Raw genomic sequence first — 24,527 nt, forward strand, 5'->3', positions numbered from 1 at the left:
CCCCCCCCATCCGCAGCCCATTGGATGGGGGGGGACAGCCTCGGGCTTCACCCCTGGCCCTTGGGTGGCTGGGGGGGGGGACCCCTTGATTGAAGGGGTCCCCACTCCCCCAGGGTACCCCGGCCAGGGGTGACTAGTTGGATTTTTGATGCCACGGCCGCAGGGCACTATATCAAAGTGACCCCCGGCTGTGGCATTATCTGTCCAGCTAGTGGAGCCCGGTGCTGGTTTTAAAAATACGGGGGACCCCTACTCTTTTTGTCCCCCGTATTTTTGGAACCAGGACCAGGCGCAGAGCCCGATGCTGGTTGCTTAAATATGGGGGAACCCCTGTCAATTTTTTCCCCATATTTCTGCAACCAGGATCGGCTCAAAGAGCCCGAGGCTGGTTATGCTTAGGAGGGGGGACCCCACGCAATTTTTTTTGAGAAAATAATCACTTTCCCACCCCTTCCCACTGATATACATGCACGGATCTCATGGATCCGTGCATGCCTATACAATCACGGATTAAAAAAGCAGGTCTGTTTTTTTTTAGCACTTTTTTACGAGTTGTAATTTTTCACGGCAGTGTTTTTTTTTTTTTGCATTGCACTTCTTAGTAAATTACAGAGATTCATACTTAAACAGCCGCGTTTTGACCGATGGTGTATTCATTTGTATTTTTTTTGTTGGACTTCCAAAAAATTACGAATGCCCTCATCACTGCCGTGATTATTGCTTAGTAAATTACCGAGACGACACTTTGATGAAAAAACGGCATCTCGGTCAAAATCGGGACCTTAGTAAATTTACCCCAGGGTTGTAACTTGAAGCACTGGCATCCCTGTCCTAAACCAGTCCCCTTTTATAGGGAGAGCTTCCCCTGGATTGGCTGGAAGAAACAGGAAACAGGAACTATGCTTAAAACATGGTCTCCAACATGGCGGCGCCCAGTAATGCAGACCTTTTTGCAAAGCCACATTGCTCACTGCCCCTGGTCTCCAAGCAACGGTTCAGCAAGAGCGACCCGCTGTAGCGGCGTCCCGCCGCCACGAGCGGACCCCCTCACCTCCGCTACTGCTGCCCATGGATCCGGCGCAGCAGCCCACCTCCGCCGCTGCCTGCACAACGCCAAGGAAGCCAGCCCCACGGCCCCAGCGTACCGGTAAGACTCCGGACGCTGACAGTACCCCCCCTTTTGCGGGTGGACTCCGGACACCTATGTGGTTTAGTTGGAAACTTGGCATGAAATGTCCGAAGAAGTCTTGGAGCATGGACATCCTCTGCATCTACCCAAGATCTCTCCTCTGGCCCATACCCTTTCCAATCAACAAGGTACTGGATGCGACCATAACGTCTGCGAGAATCGAGGATCTTGTGAATCTCAAATTCATCTCCATGTGCTGATTGGATCTTGGGTGATTTAGGCAGAGCGGCTCTGAACCGATTAAGTACCAGTGGTTTTAAGAGAGAAATATGAAATGCATTAGGAATTCTTAACTGCGGAGGTAATTGCACTTTATAACATAGTAACATAGTAACATAGTATCTGAGGTTGAAAAAAGACAATTGTCCATCGAGTTCAACCTATTTGTGGTCTCCTATGCATGATGATTTGACTAAGTACCTATCAGTGGGATATTCTCATTATTGAGATTGTGTGTCAGTCCCTGAAATGGGTCCTCTCTAGTGAATACTGTTGAAAAAAACTAATTTAGTGTGTCCGCTATGTCATTATCATTTTTGCTTAAGACTCCCAACTTGTCTTTTAAAGGGCCTATACTCTCCTTCTTTAATCTCTCTATAAGCCACAGGATTCAACACTCTTTTGATTGGGTAAGGCCCAATAAATCTGGGAGCAAACTTTTTTGTAGGAACCTTTAATCTTAGGTTACGTGTGGAAAACCCAAACCCGATCTCCTACCTTAAGGCTTGGTACAGCTTTTCGTTTCAGATCTGCATAGGTCTTATATCTCTTGGATGTCTTGAGCAAAGTCTTGTGAACTTGTTTCCAGGCTTCAGTAAATTGACGAAGTGTTGACTCTGCGGCCGGAACCTCGAGCGTAGGCAGAAGTTGGAAGTCAGGAACTCTTGGATGGTAACCATAATTAATGAAGAATGGAGAAGATTTTGTGGCAGTGATAAAGATTGTTATGGGCAAATTCTGCGAACAGGAGGAAGTCCAGCCAGTCGTCCTGTGAGGAGGACATGAATAAACGCAGAAAAGTCTCCAGATCCTGGTTCACTCTCTCTGTTTGACCATCCGTTTGAGGATGATATCCTGAGGAGAAGTTTAATTTCACGCCAAGAGCAGAACATAGGGATCTCCAAAACCTGGCCACAAATTGAGGACCTCTATCAGACACGATCTCCTGGGGTAGACCATGGAGTCGAAAGATCTCTGCTATAAACAATTTTGCCAACTGGGATGCAGATGGAAGATTAGCCAGAGGAACAAAGTGTGCCATTTTAGAGAATCGGTCAACTATGACCCATACGGTGTTCCGCCCACCAGACATAGGTAAATCTGTAATAAAGTCAATAGAAATATGCGTCCATGGTCTTAGTGGTACCGGCAAAGGATGGAGTAACCCGGCTGGTGGACCTTTGGGACTTTTATGCTGGGCACATTTTGGACAGGCAGCTACGAATTCCTGAACGTCAGTCCTGAGATGAGGCCACCAGTAGGAGCGTTGAATGAATTTAAGTGTCTTATGACCGCCCGCATGGCCCATGAAGGAGGAGGAGTGAGCCCATGTAAGAAGTTTTTTGCGAAGATTTGGTGCAACGAAGATCTTCCCTGGAGGAGGAAGTGGAGAGGTATTAGTTGCAGAAAAAGAGGTGGATTCCAGGATAAATTGCTCTTTTGAACGGTCAGAGGGTTCTTCTGAACTTAGGGAGCGAGATAATGCATCTGCCTTTTTGTTGAGGGAACCTGGTCTGTAACTGAGTTTAAAATTAAAACGGGTAAAGAAGAGTGCCCATCTTGCTTGGCGTGGGTTCAGACATCGGGCTGACTGTAGATACAGGAGGTTCTTGTGATCCGTGGTCACCGAAATTGGATGCTGAGCTCCCTCCAACAAATACCTCCACTCCTCAAAAGCCAACTTAATTGCCAGTAATTCCTGTTCCCCAATAGCGTAATTCTGTTCAGCTGGGGAGAATCTTCGCGAGAAGAATGCACAAGGATGGACCTTCTTGTCCTCGAAAAGCTGGGATAATACTGCTCCTACTCCTACAGTAGAGGCATCAACCTCCACCAAGAACGGACGGCTGAGATCGGGTTGTCGAAGAACTGGAGCAGTCGTGAAGGCCTCCTTTAAAGATGAAAAAGCTTCCAAAGCCTCCGGAGGCAACTTGGCAGGATCAGCTCCCTTCCTAGTTAATGCGGTTATAGGAGCTATGACAGAAGAATAATTTTGAATGAATCTTCGGTAGAAGTTAGCAAACCCCAGGAAACGTTGAATTCCTTTAAGGGTAGCTGAAAGTGCCCAATCCTGAATCGCCTGGACTTTAGCGGGGTCCATCTGTAACCTCTGCCCTGAAAGAATGTAACCGAGGAATGGAATCGTGGGTACTTCAAAGGTGCACTTCTCTAACTTACAGAATAACTGATTCCTTCGTAAACGAGTTAACACTTCTTTGACTTGTTCCCGGTGGGTCTTCAGATCCCTAGAAAAAATGAGGATGTCATCCAGATACACTACCAAGCAGTCATAGAGGAGATCTCTGAAGATTTGGTTAACGAACTCTTGAAAGACGGCTTGGGCGTTGCATAGGCCAAAAGGCATTACCAGGTATTCGTAATGGCCGTCGCGGGTATTAAATGCCGTCTTCCATTCGTCCACTGGGCGAATACGTATAAGATTGTAGGCCCCCCGTAAGTCCAACTTAGTAAATACAGTAGCTCCTTTAACACGGTCGAACAGTTCTGGAATCAGAGGTAACGGATATCTGTTCTTAATTGTTATGTCATTGAGACCTCTATAGTCAATACAGGGCCGCAACCCCCCATCCTTCTTTTTGACGAAGAAAAACCCTGCTCCGGCCGGAGATGTAGAAGACCTGATGAACCCTTTATCCAAGTTCTCCCGTATATACTCCGACATGGCCTGTGTCTCAGGAAGTGAGAGGGTAAATTCGACCTCGGGGAGGAGTCTTACCGGGTACTAGCTCAATGGGACAATCCCAAGTACGATGCGGGGGCAAGGTGTCCGCCCCATGCTTACTGAAAACATCTTGAAAAGATTGGTACTCCACAGGAAGGCTGGAAGGGTTGGAAGAACAGAGAGGTCTAACTGAAGGTAAACAGTTCTGAAAGCAGTCTTGTCCCCAAGAGAGCACATCCATAGTTTGCCAATCTATGTGGGGATTGTGTCTGATTAACCATGGAAACCCTAGGATTAGTTCATGAGAGGCTTTAGGAATTACAAGGAAAGAGATTTTTTCTGAATGGAGAACTCCGACCTTCAGCTTGAGAGGAATAGTACGAAAGGATATAATACCCTCTGGGATATAACTTCAATCCACTGCGGTAACAGAAATGGTACGATCCAAAGGAACCATTTGTATTCCAGATCGTTTGACCAGAGCTGACGTAATGAAGCTTTCAGCGGCTCCGGAGTCGAGTAGTGCAGGGATGAGAAGAGAAGAAGAAGGGAGCTCCAATTGGGTTAACAGGACAGACTCTTTCTTGGTATGTAATTCTGAGAATTCTCCTAGCTTGACCTCTCCAGTACAAACTAGGAGCGGGCGTTTCCCGGACGTAGACTGCAAGTTTTAACAAAGTGATCAGATGCACCACAATACAGGCAGAGGTTCCCTTGTCGGCGTCTCTGACGTTCTTCATTGGAGAGGTGGGAGCGATTAATCTGCATGGGTTCTTCCACAGTTGGTGATGATGGTGTTGGTGGAAGAACAACTCTAGGCTTAGGGCGATCTGACCGCAACCTCTCCATACAGCGTTCTCTATACCTCAGATCTAACTTATTGCATAAAGAAATTAGTTTATCCAACTTATCAGGTACATCCTGAGTTGCGAGGTCATCTTTGATCTTTTCGGAGAGACCGCTCCAGAAAGCTGCAATGAGAGCCTCCTCGTTCCAGTTCAGTTCTGAGGAAAGGGTGCGAAACTGGATCACGTACTGACTGACCGTACGCGTGCCCTGACGCAGGCGCAGGATCTCCAATGAGGCGGCAGAAGTCCTGCCCGGTTCGTCGAAGATTCTTCGAAAGGTGGCCATGAATTCTGGATAGTTAGATAAGATGGGATCCATCCTCTCCCACAAAGGTGAAGCCCATTCCAACGCTTGCCCGGTAAGTAAAGAAATTATATAGGCTACTTTGGTTCGTGCTGATGGGAAGTTGGCCGACTGTAGTTCGAACTGGATTTCGCACTGGTTAAGAAACCCGCGGCATTGTTTTGGATTCCCATCAAATTTACTGGGAGGTGGCAAATGCAAACGTGGAAGTGGTACTGGTACAGGAGGAAGCAGGACCGGAGGTGCCAATGTGGGAGCAGCTGTAGATACTTGAGGTGCCGTCATGGCAACACAGAGAGAATCGAGACGTTCGGACATACTCTGCATGAACTGCACGATTTGAGATTGCGTGGCCTCCTGCTTGCTTAAGCGAGACCAGATATCTGCAGTTGAATCCCCTCCTGAGGCCTGATCACCCGTCGAATCCATTGGGCCAGTGCTTACTGTCACGTCTGGCAGGGTTTGAGGATCCGGCAGCTGAGATTTGCCCGAGGAGGTAGCAGGCTGTGAATGAACCAGATGAGGGGGCTGGATATAGTTCCTTCGCATGGGACACGGAGCAATGAAGAACGTAGGCGGGGTTTGAGAGTCAATGGAAAGTATTTATTATGTACAGGGCTGAGGTAGGGAACTGAGGCTGAAGCACAATGGTTAAAGACGTGGCTGGAGGTGAAGAACTGCGGACTGTGATTTGAAAGACGAGACTGTAGATGATGAACTGTGGAACTGTGGATGGTAGTTGAAAACGTGGCTGGAGACAAGGACTGTGGACTGTGGTTTGGAAAACGAGGCTTGAAGATAATAATCTGCAGGCTGTGGTCAGTGGTACAAAGGCGTGGCTGGTGAAGGAGATCTGTGGAGTGTGGCTTGAAAGACGAGGCAGAAGACCCGGGGCCGACTGTGCCCAAAGAGTCTAACTGGACCGGGTTTTCCAGGAGCGCTTCCACAGGCAGTAGCAGGCAAGAAACGGCAGGGCTGCAGCAGCAACAGAGAACCGACCAAGCAGGATCAGGAGGAACCAAGATACAGCAGGAATCCTGGGAGCACAGGCTAAAGCACCTACAACAGGGTTGTAACTTGAAGCACCGGCATCCCTGTCCTAAACCAGCCCCCTTTTATAGGGAGAGCTTCCCCTGGATTGGCTGGAAGAAACAGGAAACAGGAACTATGCTTAAAACTTGGTCTCCAACATGGCGGCGCCCAGTAATGCAGACCTTTTTGCAAAGCCACATTGCTCACTGCCCCTGGTCTCCAAGCAACGGTTCAGCAAGAGCGACACGCTGTAGCGGCGTCCCGCCGCCACGAGCGGACCCCTCACCTCCGCTACTGCTGCCCACGGATCCGGCGCAGCAGCCCACCTCCGCCGCTGCCCGCACAACGCCAAGGAAGCCAGCCCCGCGGCCCCAGCGTACCGGTAAGACTCCGGACGCTGACAAACTTCAGATGCAGTCAAAGGTCAATAGGTATTTTTATTTGGTTCCAAATATAGCACTCCATATTAGTGTACAGTATATGACACCAAATATGTTTGCGTGTTATATTTGGCACAAGGTTGGTCTGGATGTAATGCTTGGGAACATAATTTAGTATGCATAATAGACTGGGAAGATAAGAGTCTGCATATTAAAAACTCTTAACACTGGATGTGTCTTTACATATTGAGATTAAAAAGAGCTCATCTTCGTATGCTTGGAATCACGTATGGCCGCTTCTATCTTTTGGTGCTAGAGGCTAGATTTTCACGTATTAGTGGAGACCTGCTCATATATAAGTACCTCAGGAGCCTGTCTTTGTAGTTGTTTAATGAACCATAGCTGAACATATTAGTCCCTTGATCTGTTATTTCAGGTTAGGTTTGCAAATGAATCTGTTTAGAAAATCACAGACAAGTGGAGGAATACACTTTTTAGTTACATTTCAGTTACATAGCAACCATCCCCATGTACTAACGATAAACGCATGAATATGAAACTTTAATATGTCCTATAAAACTTCTCTACATACAGTAATACTGTTAACGCTTTGTAATAAAGTATTAATAGGGGTCTTACTAATCAATCAGCACAGTAATAAAATGTTGATAGTGTGGAAATTATATTTTAATAATTCTCTTATATAACTGCAATAAGCCTATCATTATATCTGAGATGGTCATGTTATTGGCATTTTCAAATACATAATATATTTTACACTTCAACTAAAAAAACTAAATACATTTTTCTTGAATTATTATCCTGCAATATATGGAAAGTCTCATGGAGCTTGCACATTAACATGGTTAGTCTGGGAACAGTATTTGGGGATTAATATCAGCTCTAAAGAATATAGTCGTATTTCAGTTAGGACTATTTTTTCCGAATAAGGCAATGGCAGCGTTTACGGGATGCAGGCAATATACTGGCTGTTGGGATCCCGGCGTTTAGGAGACTGACACTGGAATCCCGTCAGACGGCATTTTTCCGACGCCTGGAATCCCAACACCAGCCCACTATTCCCACTCGGTTGGTGGGTCAATGCCACCAACCGAGTAGGAATACAACCTGTGGCGAGCGTAGCGAGCCCGCGAGGGGACTCACTACCTCGCTGCCGGGATTCCGGCAGATGGGATGCTGCTGTTGGTATAGTGACAGCCGGCATCACGTCTGCCGGGATTTCATATGTATCCCGTGTTTACAACCTTCAAACACTGAAAAATACTTTATACAAAGAATAAAGCCTGTCTGTATTAAGTATAGTGTCTGCACATAACAGCTGCAGATAGGAAACACAAAATGGAAAAGTGGTAGGAGGCAGGTAGACAGTGCATATACATAGCAGGGTCTTTTACCCAGACACTACGCAACTGAACAAAACAATTACTCAACGGATGAGGGCAGCAGTGAAACCGCTATAATAAAGCTCAGACATAAAATATTCTATTGGCAAATATTCATATTTAGAATTAACTTTCTGAATATGATGAAGTGGTTTCAAATGTCAGCGATATGTACAGTTTGTACTATATGACTTTCAATTATATTCAGGGGCCAGTAGTGCCTTAGTCATTGGGTCTACTACGTTAGACCGGCGCTTGGGATCCCAGCGCCCAGCTTACCGGCGCCTGGATCGTGCCGGCAGCGGGGCAAGCGCAAAAGAGCCCCTTGCGGGCTCACTGCGCTCGCCATACTGCGAACACGGTGGCACGCTACGCTATTTATTCTCCCTCCAGGGGTGTCGTGGACACCCCAAGAGGGAGAATAGTTGTTGGTATGCCAGTGGTCGGGATTCCAGCACCGGTATGCAGAGCTCCGGGATCCTGACAGCCGGGATATCAAGCGCCTCCCATAGTCATTGAACTACTGAAATCCACTCAGCACTCATACCGTAGTGGCCTGAGTAGCTACGGTATTAAAGACTAAAGCCATTGACATTAAATGAGGATGTGGTAAGGATTTACATTGTCAAGGGGCTTAAATATTATTGGAATTTTTAGCCTCATTGAAAAATTCATGTAGGAATGAGTAAAAATAATGACTAAAGAGGTTTTGGTCATTATGGCTGGAAATCCCTTAAAGTTATCAATTTATTGGCAGATACAATTAGCAGTGGTGTTCTATGGAACCTCATGTGCAACTACAGTATAACAAGGATTATCCGGGAAGGCTAACATTGCTTGTCTTTGCCTGAACACCAGTGAGGTGTGAGTAACAACCAATGAGGTTTCTTTACCATAATTACAGTACTATACATGGAGAGATCTTTCACACATTAAAAGTTCAGTATCTACCCTCAGCCAAACAGACAGTGTAAGATAATTACTTGGTTGTACTGTATATAGTGATTAGGTTACTGTAAATATAGTTAAGATAATATTGAGGATTTAATTAGCCCAAAAGTTCCGCAATTGCCTTGAGTGTTATCTTTGTGATCACAAAATGCCAATTACTATAATGATAACATCATCCATTTTTGTCACACCCTTTTGAGGTGTGAGAAAAATGAGTGAAGATCATTATTTACACATCACCCCTAAAATAAGGTGCAAGGCTACTGTTGACCCTGGGGGCTAGCTGAATTGCCTTCAGAAAGTTACTTGCAGAATGAGTTTGATATTTAATATAAAATGTAAGCAGTAATACAGTACCTGAGAAGCAGCTGATCCTCCAATCTCTTCGAAACGGTCATGGAGGTCATCGAGCTCCCGAGCAAGCTCAGCCCTTTGCTTTTCCACCTGCAATAAAATGATTCCTATATTTATTATAATAATTAAACAACATAGGTCTCATTTTTAAAGTCATCCTCTTGAGAGCAAGAGCTTGGGACAGATTACTAGTAAACAACTGTGAGTACCCCATCAATTTTTCAGTAGAGGCTTGTAGATCAGTAAGGACTGTTCATGTCAATTTGTACTCAGGGGGTAATTCCAAGTTGATCGCAACAGGAAATTTTTAGCAGTTGGGCAAAACCATGTGCACTGCAGGGGGGGCAGATATAACATGTGCAGAGAGAGATAGATTTGGGTGTGGTGAGTTCAATCTGCAATCTAAATTGCAGTATAAAAAAAAGCAGCCAGTATTTACCCTGCACAGAAACAAAATAACCCACCCAAATCTAACTCTCTCTGCAAATGTTATATCTGCCCCCCCCCCCCTGCAGTGCACATGGTTTTGCCCAACTGCTAAAAAATATCCTGCTGCGATCAAGTTGGAATTACCCCCTCAGTGAACACGAATAACAAAGACAGCAGAAGTTGCTGTTACTCATGTGCAACTGGGAACCTATGCTTTGCAAGGTACCACAGTGTAGGGTAGTCTCTGCGGGTTTCTATGGAGGCTGCTCTGCAGTCATATTTACAAAACTATTCCAGAGTTTGGCACTGATAGCTAATGCCATCTGACAAAGTAAGCCTTTAGGGGTATACTGTATGTACTAAGCAGTGAAAAGAGCGAAGAAGTGAGCCAATAAAGAAGTTGCCCATGGCAACCAATCAGCATTGCAGTAACTTCTTTGGATGGCGATACCCTATAGCCTATGGGCTTCTTAACGCCGGCGACTGCCACCCGCCGCCTCTGCCGCCGACCCCCTCCCCCCGGCATACTTTCTTCCAGGCAACCCTGGTCCTGGAAGCTAAACTCCTCCTGCCCCTAGCAACACAGCCAGAGGGCCTTCCGGCTGCAGGGAGGAGGAGGCGGCGCCGGGGACAGCCTGCTGCCTGCTTCCTGACAGGTGAGCAGGTGGAGACCCCAGGGATGTGATGGAGACCCCCCGCACACCACCTCCCAGGTATTGTGGGGGGCCTCCATCACCGCATTGCGATGTTAATCGCATATGTTAGTACATATGCAATCAACATCGTTGCTATGGGCGGCGAGGGGCGGCAATGTATGTTAATACATCCCGCCCAGCGTGTGGAGCAGCAATTGCAGCCTGCCACGGGGCACAGGAAAAGCGAAAGATCCTGCCTGGCAAGGGGGGGATGAGACTAGTATGGGGGGCTTAGGTACACTGGGGTCTACAAATGAGATCATTGAGATGAGATCTAAGATGCATAAGTGGTGCTGTTGTTGAGGGCTTTTGTAGGTAAGGGTGTTTAAATAGTATTAGATTCTGAATGAAACAAGTAGCCAGTGTAGGGGTTTGCCATTTGGGGCAGTAAAGTGAAGAGGTGAGTATAACACAAAGGCAGCGGGTTTGAAAGCACAAAGGCGGGTTTGGACTGAGGGAATGATGGTGTTATTGATGGCAAGGGACATGTGAAGGGAAGTAGGGCTCTGCATTAGAAATGTTAAGCATTTGTAATCACAGCATACAGAGTATAATAATACCAGAGATAGTATAAAGAAATACAATATACTCATTTCCTGCTACTGCATAGAAAACAAAACAACAGTAGAAATGATTAAAGGGAAATTATATAATACATACAATATAGATATATACATACAGTAAACATGCATGTTTGTGTATATACTAGTAATATACTTTTGCAAACAAGTGGTATTAAAGTATACATAAACTCATTCAATAATAATATCTGTGCAAAAGATTTGGATGTCATTGTTTTTAAATTTGGTTAATTCTTATGTCAGCATATTTGTGTTCATTAGGAAAAATTGTACTTTATAAAGGGATAGTTCACCAAATTATTATGGATACTACAAGTCACCTCAGATTACTATGACTTGTTTTTTAAACAAGTGACCTTTATTATTATATTATTATTATTATTATTATTACTATTATTAATAAAAATAAATGCAATTATTATTATTATAGTCTACAAAAATGTTTGCTGCTGAAGAGCTATACATTGAACAAGCTACATTACAGCTGCAAAACTAACAAAATAAATATGATCAAGCCACATTGCCTCTGTATCTAAAGAAAACTATCTCCGCTTCATTCTGGATGTTGGCAAGTGGAAGCAATGACTGCAAGGTACTAGAGAAACAGACGGAACACCCTCGCCTCACAAACACTAACATTGCCCATTTGCCCTTGTAGCCCATACAAGTGTACAGGAAAATGATACAATGATTCCCAGTGATGGTGCAGCAACACATCACAACCACACATCACAGAGTATTGAATTGCACCCTACAAGTTTCAAATCATTTTCAGATTGTGATGTAAACTACATGCTACAGATTACATTAACAATTATTATGTTGCAGAAATTATTGCTATGCAGGAACTAGTTACTTATAAATTGATCTGAAATGGGAATCAAATTTGCAAAGCCCCTGGTTGCAGATTACAAATTGAGAATGTGAACTGTACTAGTGGAGAGGAATTAGTCACCGACTGAGATGTGACAGTAAATCCATATTATGTTCTCTCGCACTATGGGCAATATCTATCAGGAGGAAGCTGGGGGATGCTGAAGTGAAATTAGTTCTCCTCTACCTGAACACAATTATATTGATTAACATGGAATATTTTCTGACACGTAGCCACCCTATTATAATAATTGTACACACAGCAGTGGCAGGTAAGTGATTCCCTCTGTAGATACAGATCATATAAATGTACATGATGTTAGATGGATGGAAAATATAGTGCATGCAACATTCATTCTCTACTCCTTCACTACAATATACAATGATCTATAAGCATAAGGACACATTATACCTATTTTAGCCTGAATTTATGCTCAACACACTGTGCACATGTAAAAATGTAATATATACTAAATGATAAAGATAATCAATGTAATTTTTTTGCAAATATTTTGAGCAGTACAAGGGCCTTACCAACATGACGACAGCTCGGGGTCAAGAAAGATACACTGGATAATATTCACCACAGGCAGTTTATAAAAGAGACGGAATATTTAAGAAAAAATATTTCTGGGATATCTACCTATCTCTGCATGTTTTGCATAATAAATGCTGGTGACCCTCTTATTGCCATGATAATTAATAAATGATATTATAAATTACGATTCTTGGGTCTAATTTAATAAAAATACAGCGGAGAGAGAGAGCGAGGGAGGGAGAGAAATTCAGTAAGGTGTGGGGCAGAATCCTGTATTCATACCAGTTCTCTTATTTGCTCTCACAGGGGTACATGGGGATGCATTAAGCATCCCGGAGGTCAGAATGCCGGCGCCAGAAGCCCCACACTACTCAGGAGACCGGCACCGGATCACTGACAGCTGCCATCCCAAAGTTAAGTATTGTGGTTCAGTTTGAGGCCCGAGGGGTGGGAAGGGTGAAGAGTTAGGGTTAGGCACCATGAAGGGGGAGGCACTAGGGGGGGGTGGTTCACCATAGCAGCCACCCCTCAGGGGCTAGCCGTAGACAACAGCCCCGGAGGGTTAGCCATAGCTTTCCCCCCTTCCTCCCCGAGGGTTAGGGTAGGGGGACAGAGGAGGGTAAAAATACTTATCCCGTCCACTGTTGGGATCTTCAGTGTCTGGGTGCTGCTATTGGTCATGTGACTGCCGGCATCCCGACCGATGGTATTTTGTATGTTTTGCAGAAAATGTAATACAGTTGGGTACAACTTGTATTCCTAACCTTGAGAGAACAGGAAAAACGTATGGAGACTCATGCTTGAAAACAGCAGTTTTCTTTCATGTTGCAAACTGATGTACTGTATGTATTAGAGTCCAAACTCACCATAAAAGCATCATAAAACTGCCATTTTCAAACACAAGTTTAAATGTTAAAAATACAAGTCAACAGATACTGTATAATAAGGACTGAGTTAGGCAAATGCCACCAAACAGGCCCAAAAAGTCACAGTATAATAGAGGTGCATCTGCAACTTTATGCTTCTGCCACTACAATGCCGTTCCCTGGTGTACTGTACATCCGTGCGTCCAAATATGCAAGGACTGAGATTACCACTTTCACTGTCTACAGACGCTGCAGTCAACGTTTGTGTGTCTTTAGATGCCACCATCGGTTGTAACACAATTTTGTTTTTTTTCAGAATGGAAGTAATCACTGCATGCCTGAACAGTAATGGAAAGATAACAGTAGGGATAGAGATTACAGATTTTAGATAAGGTTGTGATAAGCACAGGAAACAGAGCTTTACTGATTTATGATGGTATAGGATCTAGAGGAGAAGTAGTAGAGTAGGAGGATGAGAAGAGTGTTGATACTTCATCTTTATTTATGGGATCAAATAAAGAGAAGGTGGCAGAGGGTTCAGGTAGGAATATTAAGCAGGTCACTGCCAGAGGAAGAGCGTACTGTACCATTTAATTTTGGATTTGATCAATCTTGTCATTGAAGTAGGAAGCAAGAGCTTGCGCTTTGATAGTGATTGGTGGGTTGGGTGAGGGGGGGGGGTTAATAAGTTATTTAAAGGTATTAAACAGTCGCTTGGGGTGAGATGCCTGAGCAGAGATTGGAAATATGTTAGTTTGGCAGTGTCCTGGGCATTACGATAGGAGTGGTAGATAGTTTTATAAGTTAGGAAGTCACTTGGAGTTCGAGATTTACGCCACTGACGCTCTTATTTATATGAGAGTTTTGTAGGTGTCTTGTTAATTTAGAGTCCACGGTTGACATCTAGGCCTTCGTGAGTGTGATGTGTAGCTGGAGCCACTTCATCAAGGGCTATTTCTGGATTCTGGGTCAGACATGATTCAGCAGTCTCAGGAGAAGTGAATCTAGAAATCTGTGAGAACAGTTGTTGCAGAGAGGTGGAAAGTTAATTGTGTTAATATTGTGTTAATATTTCTGCAGGTTTGAGAAGGCTTGGAGGACTTCAGTGACATTGAGTTTGAAGTAATCGAGCAGAGCATGCAGGTGATAAGGTTGTGATCTGAGAGAGGGAAAGGAGTGTTAGTGAATTCAGAAACTGAACATAGTCTGGTGAATAAGAACAAAATTCAAGTTTTTTTTTACAGATTACAAGAATACGAAACAATGACAAGTAACAGGTTTCAGTGAAATCCACTCATACTGTTAGTCAAAGTGACAATCCGGGATATACTGTAAAATAGAGAGCTACTTAAGATAACACAGCATAGAGCACACATAACACTTTCATATACACCAGTGCAAAATGGGAAAGGGGAAAAGCTGCTGTGAAGAAAACTCCATATGAATTTTGGCATGGTGAGAAACCTGGTGTAATACACATTAGAGCTTTGGGATGCAAAGCATTTGCTTAGAATCCTGAAGAAAAACACAGCTACAAAACTGAGTAGTGGAAGAGATTAACAAACCTGGATACACGTGATCTATTGATGTTTTACTTTTTCAGCATTCTGCCTTCCTTATAGTTATTATTACACTGTGAAAATGATCAGTTCCTCTTCTAGATAAGAGAGAGGAGAGGATGTATGCATAGTGATGGCTTCTGGAGCACTATGGGCATTGGTGTTTCTACAGTATAAAGGGTGCAATGTGTGTGGTGCACATGAGCCCCTTAGTCCAGGGGGGCCACACCGCACACACTGCACCTATGGTTAATTACTTACCTTACCGGAATCCCTCATCATCACTGCAGCCACAACAAAAAAATTACCAGTAAAATGTCCACTTATGCGCAATAGTGATTAGTCACCATAACATGGTGGGCACCATGTTTCCGAAGTTCTGAACATACGCAGTATTGTGCCAGAGTCTTCTGTGCCATGGAGAGGGGGGGACCACCTGGAGTCTGCACATGGACCCCCTCCTCTGTTAAAACGCCCCTGCCTATGGGTCCCTATGTTGCACTTTACAAAAGAAAGAAACAATAAATAAGTGAAGATAGTTTGCAATTGGGCACAAGTAACAAAGACTACCTCCTAGTGACTGGCGGGAGAAGTAACTTCTGGTTTACACAGTAAATGGAGGGTACTTGGTACCTTGGAGGCAACTGAGGGCATCGTAGTGGTATCATACTTTGGCTGAGACACAAGGTACAACATGCTGTTGGGACACAGTGGATGTCGTGGTGGTGGTACACAGTGGATGTCATGGTGGTAGTACACAGTGGATGTCATGGTGGTAGTACACAGTGGATGTCATGGTGGTAGTACACAGTGTAAGTCATTGTGGTAATACACAGGTGATGCAGTGGGGGTGGAACATGACCAGACTAAAGTCTTTGGGTGGGTACACACCTGGTCGATATCGGCATCATATGTCGTTTCCAGCCGAATTGGAATGACATATCATGCATATTGGTCAGTATGTATGCCCGATTGCGCGTTCATGCAGGTTGGCTCGTCAGTACTCATAGTTCTAATGTGTAGCCGACTATATGTGGGGGAAAAAGGAGTTGCAGCATCACATGACTGGAAGCATGTTCTCTGGTCTTGAAGGACCTTTGCAATGACCTTAATAGTGTGGCTCAGACTATTACAGACTGATTTTTCATGATTTTTCCCTGCTGTGACCCATCTATTTCATTATCTTGGGAAAAATAGAACAGAAATTGTTAGAAAATATGTTTAAATGACTCATCTTAAGGTGCCCTTACAGTCATTGTCTGACTGGCTTTACCAGAAACTACATTCCACATCTGAACTATCCCAGTCATATATTATTTGAGATGTGTGATCTTCTTGGCCCAGACACACTCCAATTTATGGCATCCGGGTGGATGTCAGGGTTTGTCAGCAGAGGAAGCAGATATTGAATGTTGGCAATTCTATCACTCAATGATCAGTGGTTTTAATTTGAGACCAGCGAATGCAGTTGGCACTGAACCACCAGCCAGGCTGTATTACTAAACGATATTATCAAAATGCAATTATCCATGCCTTTCATCTTTAATATTTGCTGTAGTGCTGATTGCTTTTAAGTTGACAGTCCATTAAATATTGCTTTCATGTGGTGTTTGCTTTGAATTATTTTGGTTAATCAATCATTTGAAAAAAATTCCAAGACAGTCTCAAAGGTGTACTACAGCAAACGTACAAAACTTGACTGAATTTTAAAGGGGATTTAACTTAAAAACTTTGTGTGCATTATTGTGACTGCGTGACTGCTTGTGACACTAGTGGGCACGATCAGCGTGATAATGGGGATCAATTGAATATCGATCCAAGCAAAGTCCCTTCACTTTAGACGGTAGATCAGGGCACAATAAAATTTTATTCTGCCCTTAGGGTGTTGTCTATACCACAGCTTACCAGTTCTATGGATAATGCATCCTTCCCACCATTGTAAAATGATGTGTTATAATGAGAGAAGTTCCACTAACATGATGATACTGGATCATGTAACTGTGCATTATTTCATGACCACACACCTCCCAGCGAAATCGCACGCCTGACCTACAGTACTTACAGTGACGTGCAGTGAGGTAAATGGCTGAGGAGGCACTGGCTAGTACCAGAGCCAGATTTACAGACAATATATGAGCCCAAGGGTGCATGTGGGCATTACATACAGGTGCAGCAGTATATACTGCTGGAAATTTGGTGAGTTTTGATCAGAGATGTGCAGAGAAGATAGGCAGGTAAGGTAGTGTCTCACCTGTCATTCATAATTTTGACTATAGAATTGATTAGCATAATACAAAGAAGATATTTATAATATCTTTCTTGTATTTTTCATATAATTTTTATAGTAAAAAATCTGGTGTATACTGGAGTATGACATGAGAGGCTTTGCCTCACCTGACCGCACATCACTGCCTACTTCTATCCGTCACTGAAACCTCATCACTCCACAACTGTAAACAACAGCATCACTCACAGAGACACTACTCAAAGAAAGTCAGCACCTCCCTGCCTCACTGACACATCCCTGCCTCAATGACAGCATCACATCCCTGCCTCACTGACACATCCCTGCCTTACTGACAGCAGCACATACCTGCCTCACTGACAGCAGCACATCCCTGCTCTCACTCACAACAGCACATCCCTGCCCGCACTGACAGCAGCACATCCCTGCCCTCACTGACAGCAGCACATCCCTGCCTCACTGACACATCCCTGCCTCACTGACAGCAGCACCTCCCTGCCTCACTGACACATCCCTGCCTCACTGACAGCAGTACCTCCCTGCCTCACTGACAGCAGCACATCCCTGCCCGCACTGACAGCAGAGCAGCACATCCCTGCCCTCACTGACAGCAGCACATCCCTGCCCTCACTGACAGCAGCACATCCCTGCCCTCACTGACAGCATCACATTCCTGCCCTCACTGACAGCAGCATATCCCTGCCTTACTGACAGCAGCACCTCCCTGCCCGCACTGACAGCAGCACCTCCCTGCCTCACTGACAGCATCACATTCCTGCCCTCACTGACAGCAGCACATCCCTGCCTCACTGACACATCCCTGCCTTACTGACAGCAGCACCTCCCTGCCTCACTGACAGCAGCACATCCCTGCTCTCACTCACAACAGCACATCCCTGCCCGCACTGACAGCAGCACATCCCTGCCCTCACTGACAGCAGCACATCCCTGCCTCACTGACAGCAGCACATCCCTGCCTCACTGACACATCCCTGCCTCACTGACAGCAGCACCTCCCTGCCTCACTGACACATCCCTGCCTCACTGACAGCAGCACATCCCTGCCTGCACTGACAGCAGCACATCCCTGCCCTCACTGACAGCAGTACATCCCTGCCCTCACTGACAGCAGCACATCCCTGCCCGCACTGACAGCAGCACATCCCTGCCCTCACTGACAGCATCACATTCCTGCCCTCACTGACAGCAGCACATCCCTGCCTTACTGACAGCAACACCTCCCTGCCTCACTGACAGCAGCACATCCCTGCCCTCACTGACAGCATCACATTCCTGCCCTCACTGACAGCAGCACATCCCTGCCCGCACTGACAGCAGCACATCCCTGCCTCACAGACAGCAACACATCCCTGCCTCACTGACAGCAGCACCTCCCTGCCTCACTGACAGCAACACATCCCTGCCATCACTGACAGCAACACCTCCCTGTCCTCACTGACAGCAACACCTTCCTGCTTCACTGACAGTAGGACATACCTGCCTCACTGACACTGCATAGGCTGGGGAAGGCCAGCTCATCACCCCTACCCTGGTTATCATACAAATAAGGATGTATAGAATGTGTCTGACAGCAGCTAGCATGAAGCAGCTGATCACAGTGCTGGATATACAGTAATAATAATTATGTCAAGATGTAACAGGGGCAGGGCTGAGATTAGCGCTGGAGATATAGCACAGCTCCACAACACTCTCAGCCTGCCTGTGTGCTGCCAGTCCAGGTAGCGCCTCTTCTCTCTCCCTGCTATAAAGCAGCTAAAGCTAAAAGTGAGGAAGCCCTCCGGAACCATCATCACTGGACACCGAGCCAGCTGTGAACAGTAGAGGCAGCAGCAGCCAGCCTGGAGCATGCGCAGTGGAGATCTACTGTACCTGACAGAGGTTGATCTTTTGGAGCTTCACTGGGACAGACCTTTACCACAAGGTCTGTCCCGGCATCAACTTTCAATTAAGTAGGGTGAAAATAGTTTGGAAATATGCCTCAAAAGCAAGTGATATATTTCAAATTATAAATATGTGCAAACAGCATACAGAAGTTCCACAGCCTCTCTCCTCACTATGGGGGACATTTACTAAGCAGTGATAAGAGAAGATAAGAGAGCCAGTGGAGAAGTTGCCCATAGCAACCAATCAGCACTGAAGTAACATCTATAATTTGCATACTATAGAATGATACAGAGCTGCTGATTGGTTGATGGGGCCACTTCTCCACTGGCTCACTTCTCTGCTCTTATCACTGCTTAGTAAATGTCCCCCTTTATGCCATGTGACTCTGTGCACACTCCAGAATTATAAATCATTAATAGCAAACTACAAGGAACAAACTAAAGAAAATGATAATTACTGTATCAAGATTCTACATAAAGGCTGCAAAATTGATTTATGTAAAAAAAAAAAAAAACAATAAAAAAACACACACTACAAAGGGATTGCTACTTTAAAAAAGTTACCATAAATCAATCTGGATTATCATATAAATATGTTGGTAAAGATAAAAAAAATAATTTTAATACCTTGGCTCTTACACTTTTCTCTGCCTCAAGCTCCTCTTCCAGCTCCTCAATGTGAACCTAAAGAATAATCACATTATTCATTAATTAATTGGGCAATCATTATTATCGACCAGCCAGTATTGTTAAAACAAATATAATGTGGTCAATCCAATTTGGTGTGTGTTTCTCACACCCGTGAGTCAACGCAGCAATAGCCGTACTTTATGGCAGCCCGAACTCACTCAAAACTGCTATGAGCAGTTTTGAGCAAATTCGAGCAGAAATTGGGGCGTGAGGGGTGTGAGATGTGGTGCCACTGTCAGCGTTGAAACACTGCACCCTTCGCACCTAATTGGATTGACTGCAATGTGTCATTCATGATAGCAGAAAAACTAGATCTGCCTAGAAAACAGGGAAATTATATATCAATCCACAGCATATATCTGAGTAACCAGCCCAAAGATTTTTCAAGGTCCTAAACAAAGTAAAAAGTTAAAGGAATCTATCCCCACCTGCTCTATTAATGTACAGTAGGTACATCAAGTCTGATGTATAGGAAAGTAAGCACTGTAAATTACAGATTCTGGGGCTGATGCATTGTTGGATGTAAATCCTGCCACAAAAATTTAATTTAACTAATATATTATGACATAGTAATGTGTTGTTTTCCCGTAGAACATGATTCTGAGTTGGGAGCAAAGCAAATAACTTTGTATCTGGGACGAACCAAGTTACGATGTAAGGGGTGCCAATACAGTTATTATTTTTTGCATGCAGGGTAAAATAAGAATTTACTTACCGATAATTCTATTTCTCGGAGTCCGTAGTGGATGCTGGGGTTCCTGAAAGGACCATGGGGAATAGCGGCTCCGCAGGAGACAGGGCACAAAAAGTAAAGCTTTAGGATCAGGTGGTGTGCACTGGCTCCTCCCCCTATGACCCTCCTCCAAGCCTCAGTTAGGTACTGTGCCCGGACGAGCGTACACAATAAGGAAGGATTTATGAATCCCGGGTAAGACTCATACCAGCCACACCAATCACACTGTACAACCTGTGATCTGAACCCAGTTAACAGTATGATAACAGCGGAGCCTCTGAAAAGATGGCTCACAACAATAATAACCCGATTTTTGTAACTATGTACAAGTAATGCAGATAATCCGCACTTGGGATGGGCGCCCAGCATCCACTACGGACTCCGAGAAATAGAATTATCGGTAAGTAAATTCTTATTTTCTCTATCGTCCTAGTGGATGCTGGGGTTCCTGAAAGGACCATGGGGATAATACCAAAGCTCCCAAACGGGCGGGAGAGTGCGGATGACTCTGCAGCACCGAATGAGAGAACTCCAGGTCCTCCTTAGCCAGGGTATCAAATTTGTAGGATTTTACAAACGTGTTTGCCCCTGACTAAATAGCCGCTCGGCAAAGTTGTAAAGCCGAGACCCCTCGGGCAGCCGCCCAAGATGAGCCCACCTTCCTTGTGGAATGGGCATTTACATATTTTGGCTGTGGCAGGCCTGCCACAGAATGTGCAAGCTTAATTGTATTACACATCCAACTAGCAATAGTCTGCTTAGAAGCAAGAGCACCCAGTTTTTTGGGTGCATACAGGATAACAGCAAGTCAGTTTTCCTGACTCCAGCCGTCCTGGAAACATATTTTCAGGGCCCTGACAACATCTAGCAACTTGGAGTCCTCCAAGTCCCTAGTAGGTGCAAGGCACCACAATAAGCTGGTTCAGGTGAAACACTGACACCACCTTAGGGAGAGAACTGGGGACGAGTCCGCAGCTCTGCCCTGTCCGAATGGACAAACAGATATGGCTTTTTTGAGAAAAAAACCACCAATTTGACACTCGCCTGGTCCAGGCCAGGGCCAAGAGCATGGTCACTTTTCATGTGAGATGCTTCAAATCCACAGATTTGACTGGTTTTAAACCAATGTGTTTTGAGGAATCCCAGAACTACGTTGAGATCCCACAGTGCCACTGGAGGCACAAAAGGGGGTTGTATATGCAATACTCCCTTGACAAACTTCTGGACTTCAGGAACTGAAGCCAATTCTTTCTGGAAGAAAAATCGACAGGGCCGAAATTTGAACCTTAATGGACCCCAATTTGAGGCCCATAGACACTCCTGTTTGCAAGAAATGCAGGAATCGACCGAGTTGAAATTTCTTCGTGGGGCCTTCCTGGCCTCACACCACGCAACATATTTTCGCCACATGTGGTGATAATGTTGTGCGGTCACCTCCTTTCTGGCTTTGACCAGGGTAGGAATGACCTCTTCCTGAATGCCTTTTCCCTTAGGATCCGGCGTTCCACCGCCATGCCGTCAAACGCAGCTGCGGTAAGTCTTGGAACAGACATGGTACTTGCTGAAACAAGTCCCTTCTTAGCGGCAGAGACCATAAGTCCTCTGTGAGCATCTCTTGAAGTTCCGGGTACCAAGTCCTTCTTGGCCAATCCGGAGCCATGAGTATAGTTCTTACTCCTCTACGTCTTATAATTCTCAGTACCTTAGGTATGAAAAGCAGAGGATGGAACACATACACCGACTGGTACACCCACGGTGTTACCAGAACGTCCACAGCTATTGCCTGAGGGTCTCTTAACCTGGCGCAATACCTGTCCCGTTTTTTGTTCAGACGGGACGCCGTCATGTCCACCTTTGGTAATTCCCAACGGTTTACAATTATGTGGAAACTTTCCCATGAAGTTCCCACTCTGCCGGGTGGAGGTCGTGCCTACTGAGGAAGTCTGCTTCCCAGTTTCCATTCCCGGAATGAAACACTGCTGACAGTGCTATCACATGATTTTCCGCCCAGCGAAAAGTCCTTGCAGTTTTTGCCACTGCCCTCCTGCTTCTTGTGCCGCCCTGTCTATTTACGTGGGCGACTGCCGTGATGTTTTATCCCACTGGATCAATACCGGCTGACCTTGAAGCAGAGGTCTTGCTAAGCTTAGAGCATTATAAATTTACCCTTAGCTATATTTATGTGGAGAAAAATCTCCAGACTTGATCACACTCCCTGGAAATTTTTTCCTTGTGTGACTGCTCCCCAGCCTCTCGGGCTGGCCTCCGTGGTCACCAACATCCAAAACTGAATGCCGAATCTGCGGCCCTCTAGAAGATGAGCACTCTGTAACCACCACAGGAGAGACACCCTTGTCCTTGGATATAGGGTTATCCGCTGATGCATCTGAAGATGCGATCCGGACCATTTGTCCAGCAGATCCCACTGAAAAGTTCTTGCATGAAATCTGCCGACTGGAATTGCTTCGAAGGAAGTCACCATTTTTTTACCATGGCCCTTGTGCAATGATGCACTGATTTTAGGAGGTTCCTGACTAGCTCGGATAACTCCCTGGCTTTCTCTTCCGGGAGAAACACCTTTTTCTGGACTGTGTCCAGAATCATCTCTAAGCACAGGAGACTTGTTGTCGGGATCAGCTGCGATTTTGGAATATTTAGAATCCACCCCTGCTGTTGTAACAGTATCCGAGATAGTGCTACTCCGACCTCCAACTGTTTCCTGGACTTTGCCCTTATCAGGAGATCGTCCAAGTAAGGGATAATTAAGACGCCTTTTCTTCGAAGAAGAACCATCATTTCGGCCATTACCTTGGTAAAGACCCGGGGTGCCGTAGACAATCCAAACGGCAGCGTCAGAAACTGATAGTGACAGTTCTGTACCACGAACCTGAGGTACCCTTAGTGATAAGGGCAAATTTGGGACATGGAGGTAAGCATCCCTGATGTCTCGGGACACCAGATAGTCCCCTTCTTCCCGGTTCGTTATCACTGCTCTGAGTGACTCCATCTTGATTTGAACCTTTGTAAGTGTTCAAAATTTTTTTAGATTTAGAATAGGTCTCACCTAGCCTTCTGGCTTCAGTACCACAATATAGTGTGGAATAATACCCCTTTTCTTGTTGTAGGAGGGGTAATTTAATTATCACCTGCTGGGAATACAGCTCGTGAAATTTTTTCCCATACTGCCTCCTTGTCGGAGGGAGACCTTGGTAAAGCAGACTTCAGGAGCCTGCGCAGGGGAAACGTCTCGACATTCCAAACTGTACCCCTGGAATACTACTTGTAGGATCCAGGGGTCCTGTACGGTCTCAGCGTCATGCTGAGAGCTTGTCAGAAGCGGTGGAACGCTTCTGTTCCTGGGAATGGGCTGCCTGCTGCAGTCTTCTTCCCTTTCCTCTATCCCTGGGCAGATATGACTCTTATAGGGACGAAAGGACTGAAGCTGAAAAGACGGTGTCTTTTTCTGCAGAGATGTGACTTAGGGTAAAAACGGTGGATTTTCCAGCAGTTGCCCTGGCCACCAGGTCCGATGGACCGACCCCAAATAACTCCTCTTCCTTTATACGGCAATACACCTTTGTGCCGTTTGGAATCTGCATCACCTGACCACTGTCGTGTCCATAAACATCTTCTGGCAGATATGGACATCGCACTTACTCTTGATGCCAGAGTGCAAATATCCCTCTGTGCATCTCGCATATATAGAAATACATCCTTTAAATGCTCTATAGTCAATAAAATACTGTCCCTGTCAAGGGTATCAATATTTTTAGTCAGGGAATCCGACCAAGCCACCCCAGCTCTGCACATCCAGGCTGAGGCGATCGCTGGTCGCAGTATAACACCAGTATGTGTGTATATACTTTTTATGATATTTTTTCAGCCTCCTGTCAGCTGGCTCCTTGAGGACGGCCCTATCTATAGACGGTACCGCCACTTGTTCTGATAAGCGTGTGAGCGCCTTATCCACCCTAAGGGGTGTTTCCCAACGCGCCCTAACTTCTGGCGGGAAAGGGTATACCGCCCATATTTTCTATCGGGGGGAACCCAC

At 45.3% G+C, this 24,527-nt stretch overlaps 1 protein-coding gene across 1 annotated transcript in view; it reads right to left on the minus strand.

Moving 5' to 3' along the window:
* LOC135056040 (myosin-16-like) overlaps positions 1–24,527 on the minus strand; it is a 580,471-nt gene that overhangs the window by 388,936 nt on the left and 167,008 nt on the right. The window contains exons 5-6 of the mRNA XM_063960763.1: positions 19,681–19,737; positions 9,367–9,453 (exon numbers count right to left, since the gene is read on the minus strand). Coding sequence (XP_063816833.1) covers positions 9,367–9,453; positions 19,681–19,737 — 144 coding nt within the window. The remainder of the gene's footprint in view (positions 1–9,366; positions 9,454–19,680; positions 19,738–24,527) is intronic.

The sequence above is a fragment of the Pseudophryne corroboree genome, chromosome 3 (genome assembly GCF_028390025.1).
Source record: "Pseudophryne corroboree isolate aPseCor3 chromosome 3, aPseCor3.hap2, whole genome shotgun sequence".
In the NCBI taxonomy this organism is placed as follows: domain Eukaryota; kingdom Metazoa; phylum Chordata; class Amphibia; order Anura; family Myobatrachidae; genus Pseudophryne; species Pseudophryne corroboree.